The following is an 11,997-nucleotide window of genomic DNA, read 5'->3' as shown; positions in this document are numbered from 1 at the left end:
TGCACAACCAGCCCTTAATGTACAACTGACCCTTAAAGGGTTAGTTCACCCAAATATTAAAATTATATCATTAATGACTCACCCTCATGTCGTTCCAAACCCGTAAGACCTCCGTTCATCTTGAACACAGTTTAAGATATTTTTAGATTTAGTCGAGAGCTTTCTGTCCCTCCATTGAGAATGTATATACGGTATACTGTCCCCGTCCAGAAAGGTAATAAAAAACATCTTCAAAAGTAGTCCATGTGACATCATGAGCGGTCCAGTTAGATTTTTGAAGCATCGAAACATACATTTTGGTCCAAAAATTGTCAAAAAACTACGCTCTTATTCAACACTGGATCACTCCAGGGTCTGTTATGCAGCGCGTTCAAACATCTGCAGTTTAGTGACTATCCGTTGCGCGAACGAATACACGCGATGTAACCGGTGCTTCTTGAACCCAGTTCACCAAATCCGAAACTGAATTGTTTGAATACGGTTCGCGTACAACCAATAGGCATTAATCAACAAAAATGACTTAAGATGTTTAAAACTTTTTAAACATGGACTGAAAATCACTCGGAGGTTCAATCATAACACCATATTCCCGGCAGAGAATCGATTGACTCAAACAGTACACCGACTGACTGAAGCAGAATGGATCCGAGCCAGATAACGCAACGTAAACTATGACTCGTTCCCGAGGTCGACAGAACCGGTTAGCATCGGTTTTCGTGATTTCACCAGGAATTGATGGCGAGTTTCTGTTTTCTCCGCGAACCAGTTACTTTAGGACAGTTTGAGTCAATAAAACCGGTTGCAGAAAAACGGTTCATCAGTTTCTTTTGCGGCTCGCGTAATGACTTCATGCCGTGATGCCCTTGAATGAAGCCTTCGGTCCCCGCGTCATAACATTAGCACAGAAATCGGTGCGAATCCAATAACCACAAGAACCAGTTTCGGTTCAGCGCCTGTGTGTCGTATGATCACGCATGCGCAGTATCATCAGTCTCGGTTCTCGACACCGGCACGGGCGTCCGACCAGAAAGCGGTCTTGACTCGAGAACGAGTCAATGTTTCGTTCGTTATCTGGCTTCGGTGTTCATCTTCAGTTCTCTCGTCACAGCAGTTCAGTCAGTGTACTGTTTGAGTAAATGAATTACTCGGGATATTGGTTTATTTGAACTCAGAGGGAGTGTCAGCCATGTTAAAAAAAGTTAACAGCTTAAGTCATTTTGTGGATTAATGCTTATTGGAGACGCCGAACCGTTTCAAAAGCGATTCAGTTCGATTTGGTGAACTGGTTCAAGAAGATCGGTTACATCGAGTGATTAGTTCGCTGAACCGGATATCACTAAACTGCAGTGTTGTGAGCGGCGCTCATAACAGACCGGGAGAGAAGTCAATGCTGAATAAAGTCGTAGTTTTGATATTTTTGGACCAAAATGTATTTTTCGATGCTTCAAAAAATTCGCGGACCCTCTGATGTCACATGGACTACTTTGAAGATGTTTTTATTACCTTTCTGGGCGTGGACAGTATACCGTACATACATTCTCAATGGAGGGACAGAAAGCTCTCGGACTAAATCTAAAATATCTTTGCTGTGTTCGAAGATGAGCGGAGGTCTCCGACGGGTTTGGAGCGACAAATCGACCTAAATGCACAATAATGAATAGTACAAACGACCCTTAATACACAATCGACCCTTAATGCACAATTGACCCTTAATACACAACCAGCCCTTAATGCACAACTGACCCTTAATACACAACTGACACTTAATACTTAACCGGCCTTTAATACACAACCGACCCTTAATACACAGTTGGCCCCATTGCCCAACTGACCCTTAATGCAACAATCGACCCTTAATGCACAATTGACCCTTAATGCACAAACGAACCTTAATGCACATCCAACCCTTAGTACACAACCGACACTTAATACATAATTGACACTTAATACACGACCGACACTTAATGCACAATCGACCCTTAATACACAACCGACCCTTAATGCACAACTGACACATAATACAAAATTGACAATTAATACACAATCGACACTTAATGCACGACCAGCCCTTAATGCACAATCGACCCTAAATGCACAACCAGCCCTTAATGCACAACCGACACATACTACACAATTGACACTTAATACACAACCGACACTTAATGCACGACCAGCCCTTAATGCACATCCGACCCTTAATGCACAACCAGCCCTTAATGCACAATCGACCCTTAATGCAGAACCAACCCTTAATGCACAACCGACCCTTAATACACAATCGATCCTTTATTAATGCACAATCTATTATAAGGCTAAAGTCAAGCAATACACAGAGAACCACTCTCCAAACATCATTTCAGTCAGAATTAATCAAACGTACCTGTTCATCGTGCTGATTAGCTTGTTCAGGTGTGTTTTATTAGGGTTGGAACTGAACTCTCAGGACTGTGGCTCTCCAGGACCAACATTAGTTGCCCGTGGTGTAGGCACTGAGGGTGGCAACAACCAGCACATTGTGTCACAGCGCCATGGGCCACCTCCGTGTTCTCCTCTTACATGAGTAGATGTGAACCATTTTTACTCAATCTATTTGTATGGATCTATTGGAGTTTCCTTTTAGATGACTCATCAGAAAAGTCTTCAGTGTCATGAAATGAGTCTTCTTCATCTTGGACAGCTGGATTTACACCAACAACTCCAGACTGGTGATTTTTCCTGTTTAGTATAGTTTATGTGATTAGGATAATTTACTTCAGACTCTGAATCAGGACTAAGAATTGCCCGATCTTCCTCATCCTGTTCTTTTTGTAGCATCTCTACAACCATTTCAGCCATTCATCTAGAATAACTAAGAACAGCCATATGGAGACTCTGGATAAAGAAAATCAAAAGCACACAAATATTTTCAAATGCACATCAAACAGTTGTTCAAATATATACTATTATTATTTATAATTAATAAATAATAACAATCATAATTCATTACATTTATAATGCACTTTCCTAAGCACTCAAAGCACTTTACATTGTGTGTGGGGGTCTCCTCATCCACCACCAGTCTGTAGCACCTGCATGATTCGACGGCAGCCTTAGTGTGCCAGAACACCCACCACACACCAGCTTAGTGCTGGAGAGGAGACAGAGTGATGAAGCCAGTACATATGGGAATGGTTAGGAGGTCATGATGATCAGAGGCCAATGGGCATATTTGGCCAGGAAACTAAGGGTCTACTTATATACTTATAATATATCATCACTGTCAGATAGAAACCTTGTATGTGCAAAACTGTTACTTTTCAGGAACACTAACAGACACTTATGGCAACAAATAAAACTTAGGAACTATGAAGATACAAGGTTTTCACCTGACAGCGATGATACAGCTAATAGTATTGGTTTCTCTTTCTCACTAATAATGGATTTCAAGGTCAAGAAAAATTTAGCCTAGCATTCAAATATTATATCCAAATATCTTTCACAATTTATCAAATATTTTCTCTGGTAATAAATTATAAAATAAGACTTACATGCATCAAATATACAAAAGCAGCCATGTTGAGTTGTGAAATGTGGGGCAGCTGAATAGTTTTCTATAGTTAATATGTTCATACTTGCAAATAATTAGCAAATATCAAAGGTTTAAAAAATATGTGTGTAAAATTGATGTAGAAATACAAAAACTCTGTTTGTTTATAAAGTAAAAAGGTAAAATAAACATTTGTGGAAATCAAAACCAAGATTTAATGAATACCTGGAATAATAAATGATAAAATGCATTTCATTCAAAGATTGAGCAAAGAAACACTCAACCATGATTGAAATAACATAGGGAATGAATATGGGTCATTTTAGGCCCATTTTTGCATTAGAGGGGTAGTGATACAAAATTGTTTATAAGAAAGGAAAAATTAAAATAAGGATTTGCGATGATAAAGAAAAAAAAAAACAAGTTAGCCTAATTGAGGAATTCCTGGAATACTGAATGATGAAATTCATTTCTTGCAAAGATACAGAAAATATAAATTCAGTCGGGTCACTTTAGACCCATGTTGTGCATCAAAGGGTTAAGGCTCAAATCAAGCAAATCTCTCTCTCTCTCTCTCTCTCTCTCTCTCTCTCTCTCTCTCTCTTACTTAGTGGTTTTAACGGCATGTCAAAACCAACGTGTTCAGGTGCATACCGCCACCTACTGTACCAGGGTGTGACACTTTAAGGCTTCATGTACTTTACATGAAAAAAATAAAATAAAATAAATCTATATACTGTGCGCTAACCCTGTATCTTTAAGACATTTTCCCAATAGAAACAAGGTTCCTTTTAAACCAGTACGTCCAAGTCTAAATCTTAATATAATAACTTATTCTCTTCTGCATTTCCCTTTAAAAACCTTGACATTAATCAATTTCTGAATTTTATAATATTGTTAGCCCTTTGTTATCTGTGTCCCACTTTTTCTGCCATGATTCCCTCACTGCTATATTAACTAATGATCTGGCCTCACCTTTACCAAAGGGGACTTTCCTTATTTTCTCGTCCTTTAGTTTCAGTACATTCTTTGCAATCAAATCAGCCATCTCATTGTCCTCTACGCTATTTTGAGCTGGAACCCCGTACACTAATTCCAATTCTCTCTATACATAGCATTATTATGGATATCTCTTTGAATAAATCATCTCTTGTTTCCATTGAATTCAAACTATTGAGTGCTGCAACAGAATCAGAATATATCATAATTCTTTGAGGTCTTTCTTCCAGGGGTCCTATGCTATTTCTTCCAGGGGTCTATGTCTCTTTAAACCATAATCTTTCACTACTGTATAAATATTCCAGCCGAATCCTTTACCTTTTCATTCTTGTGAATAGTCCCAGCAATCACATAAGACCTCTGCAGCAGGATGTTCTTTCCCAGATCCTTTTAACTTAACCCAGCATTTTAGTGACAGCTTTACTCGTCTTAAGTATAATGGTAGTTTTTTAGTTTCTACAAGTAACGCATTAATAGGAGATGTTTTATTAGCACCAACACTAAGTCTAAGAGCTCTGAACTGTATTCTGTGTAGTTTTTCCAGGACACTCTTAGCTGCTGCTACATATGCAATACACCTACAGTACAGTCAAAACATGATTGTATTAAGGCCCTGTGTATATACAGTAATGACTGTTTATCTCCACCCATTCATACCCCAATTTTTCTCTGAGAAACTCCTTTCTGATATTGCTCCACTATTTTTCGCTGCAGCATTGGGGGAATTGGTGATCCTCTGCCCATCTTGACTTCTGAGAGACACTGCCACTCTGAGAGGCTCTTTTTATACCCAATCATGTTGCCGATTGACCTAATAAGTTGCAAATTGGTCCTCCAGCTGTTCCTTATATGTACATTTTACTTTTCTGGCCTCTTATTGCTACCTGTCCCAACTTTTTTGGAATGTGTAGCTTTCATGAAATCCAAAATGAGCCAATATTTGGCATGACATTTCAAAATATCTCACTTTCAACATTTGATATTTTATCTATATTCTATTGTGAATGAAATATGTGTATGAGATTTGTAAATTATTCCATTCCTTTTTTTTTTTTATTTTGTTTTGTGTAGTGTCATTTTGGAATCGGGTTTGTAATTGTTTTTTCAGCTTCATTACTGACTTTCACAAGGGCCTCTATTATAGATCTACCTTTACGAAAACCCCTTTGTTGAGCACTAATCAATCTGTACTAACTAATATGACAGTCTATGAACTGTTACCTTTTCCATCCATTTACACAGGTGAGATAGTAACGGTATAGGCCTGTAATTCCCTGCATTGTCTGGGTTTTTATCTGGCTTACTAAAAGGAAATATCAAAGCACTTTTCCAATTATGAGACAATTTGCCTTCTCTCCATATCTTATTAAACAGCCTTCGTATAATTCCCATAACTTCGTCTGGTAGTCAGTTCTTGAATTTCATGTGTTGGATCGAGGTAAAATGGGCATGCAAAAAGATCTGAAGGACTTAGAAACAAATAGTGATGACTAGAAAAATGGATCAGAACATCAAAACGATGAGTCTTAGCTAGAAAATCAAAGCCCATCTAGCCTATCTGATCTGATCACACAGATTCGCTAGCTGCTGAAAAATACAATGCTGTCAATGATAGAAAGGTATCACAACACAGTGAATCACAGTTTGCTGCATAGCCACAAACAGGTCAGAGTGCCCATGAAACCCCTGTCCACTGCCTCCAGTGGGCACAGGTGCGTCAAAACTGAACCATGTGCTCACAACAAAAGACAAAAACCTGACATTAAACTGAAACCAAACCAACCAAGAGTGTCAGGATCCAGATACCAGCCTTCAAACACACACAACATGAGTGTCCTGAATAGATGAGAATTTGATAATTTTACACATAATCTGAGAAATATACCAAATATTTGAGAAACATCAAACATGTTAAACTTAATAGAATTATGATGGCGAGGGGGAATTAAGTGTTGAGAACAGAGCAGATTTGACTTTGGCTTCCTCTTGATGTGGGAAGTTGTTTTTTTTTTTTTTTTTTTTTTTTTTTTGTCTTCCTGTTTTTTTTTTTTTTTTTTTGCTTTAGAGCTGCAGTAGATTCATCTTCAGTGTTTGGAGGGAAGCAGATTTCATACTTAAGTGTCTTAAGCAACAACAAGATGAAGATCATTCAGCTTCAGCTCTGTGAGTTTTTTACATGATATCACTATATTTACGTGCTTTATAACTATTAAAATTATAGTTTTATGCTATGCATGACACATGGGGTTATTTATTTTTTATCTTATAGATGTATTAATCTGTTGTCAGTATGCAGTGTCAGATCTATTAACTGATCTGGGATCAAATGTGATCATAAACTGTGATCTTGATGAAAATTAGGTTTATTGGATTTTACTGAAAACAGCAGATCCTCCAACAGTTATTCTACAGTCATTCTCAACATTACCTTTTTACCATAATAAAATATTCAGAAAGAAATATTCATTGCAGTTTAAAACATCGTCTGGTTATTAATAATGTGACTGCTGATGAATTATTAGAAGTTTCATGACTGTGACACACAGAAACACCTCCAAAATTCAGCAACAGCATCAGAATATACTTCACTGGTGAGTTCATTACTTCTTCAGTGATCAAGACATGTTGATGATCACTGCTTGCATACATATACTAGTCATTAACTATATTTACATTTTTTTAAAATACTCATGAAAAACAATTATTCCATAATATATTATAATTATCTTACGTGCTATAAACCTGTAGCCAGTAACTTTTTACAGTAACAGACTGTGGACAATTTTATTTCAGAACCAAGTCCTCTAACTGTGTTAACTGAGTGTTACAATCATACAGTGACTGAACATACCAAGCAGAATCAGACACAGTGGAAGTTTATTATTATCATATCAGGTCTGATGAACGGACTTCTGATCATTGTACTGATTGGTGAGTTAATTTTTAGCCATCTGTAAAAATATTTGTATTATAAATTTATTTTTTGGCTTTTGGTGAGTTAATTTTTAGGGAAAAGTTGCTGCTTAAGTTTTTTATAATAGCAATTTGCATATACTCAGAATGTTATGAAGAGTGATCAGATGAATTGCATAGTCCTTCTTTGCCATGAAAATTAACTTAATCCCAAAAAAGCTTTCCACTGCATTTCATTGCTGTCATTAAAGGACCTGCTGAGATCATTTCAGTAATCATCTTGTTAACTCAGGTGAGAATGTTGACGAGCACAAGGCTGGAGATCATTATGTCAGGCTGATTGGGTTAGAATGGCAGACTTGACATGTTAAAAGGAGGGTGATGCTTGAAATCATTGTTCTTCCATTGTTAACCATGGTGACCTGCAAAGAAATGCGTGCAGCCATCATTGCAGTGCATAAAAATGGCTTCACAGGCAAGGATATTGTGGCTACTAAGATTGCACCTAAATCAACAATTTATAGGTTCATCAAGAACTTCAAGGTAAGAGGTTCAATTCTTGTAAAGAAGGCTTCAGGGCGTCCAAGAAAGTCCAGCAAGCGCCAGGATCGCTCTCCTAAAGAGGATTCAGCTGTGGGATCGAGTGCCACCAGTGCAGAGCTTGCTCAGGAATGGCAGCAGCAGGTGTGGCGCATCTGCACGCACAGTGAGGCGAAGACTTTTGGAAGATGGCCTGGTGTCAAGAAGGGCAGCAAAGAAGCCACTTCTCTCAAAAAAAAAACATCAGGGACAGATTGATCTTCTGCAGAAAGTATAGTGAATGGACTGCTGAGGACTGGGGCAAAGTCATATTCATCGATGAAGCCCCTTTCCGATTGTTTGGGGCATCTGGAAAAAGGCTTGTCGGAGAAGAAAAGGTGAAGCGCGACCATCAGTCCTGTGTCATGCCAACAGTAAAGCATCCTGACACCATTCATGTGTGGGGTTGCTTCTCATCCAAGGAGTGGGCTCACTCACAATTCTGCCCAAAAACACAGCCATGAATAAAGAATGGTACCAAAACACCCTCAACAGCAACTTCTTCCAACAACCCAACAACAGTTTGGTGAAGAACAATGCATTTTCCAGCACAATGTGCACCGTGCCATAAGGCAAAGTGATAACTAAGTGGCTCGGGGACCAGAATGTTGAAATTTTTGGGTCCATGGCCTGGAAACTCCCAGATCTTAATCCCATTGAGAACTTGTGGTCAATCCTCAAAAGGCGGGTGGACAAACAAAACCCACTAATTCTGGCAAACTCCAAGAAGTTATTATGAAAGAATGGGTTGCTATCAGTCAGGATTTGGCCCAGAAGTTGATTGAGAGCATGCCCAGTCGAATTGCAGAGGTCCTGAAAAGAAGGACCAACACTGCAAATACTGACTCTTTGCATAAATGTCATGTAATTGTCTATAAAAGGCTTTTGAAACGTATGAAGTGCTTGTAATTATATTTCAGTACATCACAGAAACAACTGAATCAAAGATCTAAAAGCAGTTTAGCAGCAAACTTTTTGAAAGCTAATATTTATGTAATTCTCAAAACTTTTGGCCACGACTGTGTATTATAAATTTATTTTTTGGATTTTTAAATGTTTTGTTTGTAGTGTGTCCTAATAAAATGTTATGTTTATATGGGTTGTTTTGTGTTAAAACCTTATTACTTACCTATATTTACGCTTTTAAAGTTAAGCTTTGCCTCTAGCTGGCATATAAAAATAATGACAGTAAGGCGTTGCGTCTGTCGTCATGAAATGACGTATAACGTCATTAGATTCATCTTCAGTGAATTTGATTTTTGATTTACCAATCAAAATGCACGTTTATTTAAATGCAATGTGTGGACTTTTTACACCGATCTCACAGTAATTAAAATTATATATTTTACTAGGTGGCTTATTAGTTCGAATGACCACACCTAAGCCCACCCCCCTAAACCCAACCCCTCACAGAAATCATGCTAAATTATGATTTATTGAGCATATACATTTTATGTGGACGTCCGCTCTCTGGGATCGAACCCATGATAGCATGATTGCATATCAAGGTATAACGCAATAATCTACCAACTGAGCTACAACTAAACGCAAATCACAGTGCAAATAAAAGAGTACAAAACATTAATATGAAAAACGACCTTTTGCCGATAGGGGCGCAATTGTAGTATACGCTCTGATGGGTCGTATTTCAGGGATTTGGACAAATGACCTAGACGAGCGTATTAGTTGGAGGACAGGTTGTAAATTTGTTGGAATCAGAAGGTCAGCAGAACAATCACAACTCAACACTGATCTACAGCAGACACAAGTTACAGAACATCATCGGGACTGTTTACTCTTAAAAAACTGTGAATCCATCCTTATCCTAGCACCCCAGTGTAGTGATGGGGACACTATACTGTCAACAAGCACCATCCTTCGGATGAGACATTAAACCAAGGTCCTGATTTTCTGTGGTCATTAAAAATCCCAGGATGTCTTTCGAAAAGAGTAGAGGTGTGACCTCGGCATCCTGGCTAAATTAAGCCCATTGGCCTCTGACCATCATGGCCTCCCTAACAATCCCCATATCCAGCTGATTGGCTTCATCACTCTGTCTCCTCTCCACCAGTAAGCCGGTGTGTGGTGGGCGTTCTGGCGCGCACTATGGAGCTAAGCCGTCGCATCATCCAGGTGGATGCTGCATACTGGTGGTGGATGAGGAGATACCCCCTGACAATGTAAAGCGCTTTGAGTGCCTAGAAAAGCGTTATATAAATGTAAGGAATTATTATTATTATTATTATTATTATTATTATTATTATTATTATCAGTAAAATTTATTTCTGTCTTGATAGGAATGAGGGTTCTTGCTGACAAGTGGAATGGCTTTCTTCATTTTGGTTCATTTTTGTTCAGCTTTTCCAAACTGTGTAAAAATATTCAGTTCAACCAATCCAGCAGCAGCTACACAGCTCTAAACCTGCTGAAGTCATGAACACACGACTGTTTTTACATTTATTTTGTTGACTTTTTCTTGATGTTTAATTCGGATCAGGGTTTTCAAACTGGCATTTACGGGAAAGTTCTTAACTTAAAAAAGGGGGTGGGGGGATATATTATCATTCATTCATATTGTTCATTTTCCATTCTGCTTTCTAAAGAAAAGAAATATCATAATTATTTTATTTAACTGAATGCTTTTATATTTCTTTTAAGGATTAACATGTAACAGTAGCCTACTCTAATAATGTGTAGAAAATACAGCATTGAAAATATTTACTTTCTATTAAGTAGACACTTGTTGTTCATTATATACTCAAGATGTACTCAAGATGGCGGCGCCAGCTCACAAGCTTAGCGGCTTTCTGTGTCCCGACAGAATGGGTGTTTTCGCGGTTTTTTGTCTTGTGAGTCGCAGGTTTTTTGTACGCCGCCATCGCCTATCTGCCCTTAAGCTGCCAAGATACAGTCGCGGAGTTTCTGCTGGATGTCGGCAGAGGTGCATTTTTTAGAGTTAAACTGCGCACGCTGAACAGCTATGCAGATCTTGACTGCCCGAGGCCTACATCATCACACCCCCCACTGCTGCATCTTCATCCATTGCGCAGGCTTACAAGCGCGTGAGAGGAAGCAGAAGAGGGGTAAGCGCTGAGGTATCCGGGCAGGCTAACGCTAACCCACAAGCCATCTATCCCCACCATCGCACTGGCTAACGACGTTTTGGACAATAAACTGACTTCATCCCGATTACTACGCTCAACTCAAAGGACTGTAAGAGACTGTTGTGTTTTTGTATTCACGGAAACATGGTTCAGCAACAGCCGCTCTGGACTGCGCCATTCAGCTCGACCAACTGACGTGCTATCGAGCAGACAGAGCTCTCGTCGTGGGAGGAAAAACCCGCGGCGGCGGGCTTTGTGTTTACATCAATGACGCGTGGTGCCGCGATGCTGTTGTGATCTGCAAACACTGCTCACCCCTGGTGGAGTTTTTGATTATTAAGTGCTGGCCATTCTATCTGCCAAGGGAATATACTGCCATACTGCTCGTTTTGGTTTACATTCCCCCGAACAACAACAACAGCAACAGGAACGATGCACTAAATGAACTGTACCAGCACATCAGTGAGCAGCAGACAGCAGACCCCGATGCTTTTCTCATCATAGCTGGGGATTTCAACCATGCTGACTTAAAGAGTGTGTTTCCAAAAATACACCAACACATTAACTTTCTAACAAATGATAATAACATTTTAGACTTTGTTTACACCACACAGAGAGGAGCTACAAAGCGCCCTCCCTCCCCACCTTTGGTGCCTCAGACCACATCACTGTCATGCTAATGCCCGCAGCCACAGAGACCGGCCATAAAGTCGCCAAACCAGTTCGTAGAAACAGATCCATTTTCAAGACTGCTTTGATACAACTGACTGGAATATGTTTAAGCAGGCTGCCATTTACAATAACACCACTGACCTCCAGGAGTACTCGGAGACTGTCACTGCCTACATCACCAGCCGTCCTACAACGAAGTTACTG

At 39.2% G+C, this 11,997-nt stretch overlaps 1 protein-coding gene across 1 annotated transcript in view; it reads right to left on the bottom strand.

The window, feature by feature from the left end:
* Positions 1-2,439: 2,439 nt before the first annotated feature.
* LOC109052641 (CXADR-like membrane protein) overlaps positions 2,440-11,997 on the bottom strand; it is a 31,210-nt gene continuing 21,652 nt past the window's right edge. Inside the window, exon 3 of the mRNA XM_042749565.1 lies at positions 2,440-2,489. Coding sequence (XP_042605499.1) covers positions 2,440-2,489 — 50 coding nt within the window. The remainder of the gene's footprint in view (positions 2,490-11,997) is intronic.

The sequence above is a fragment of the Cyprinus carpio genome, chromosome B22, assembly GCF_018340385.1.
Source record: "Cyprinus carpio isolate SPL01 chromosome B22, ASM1834038v1, whole genome shotgun sequence".
Lineage (NCBI taxonomy): Eukaryota > Metazoa > Chordata > Actinopteri > Cypriniformes > Cyprinidae > Cyprinus > Cyprinus carpio.
The sequence above is the reverse complement of the archived record's forward strand: the minus strand, read 5'-3'. Positions and strand labels throughout refer to the sequence as shown.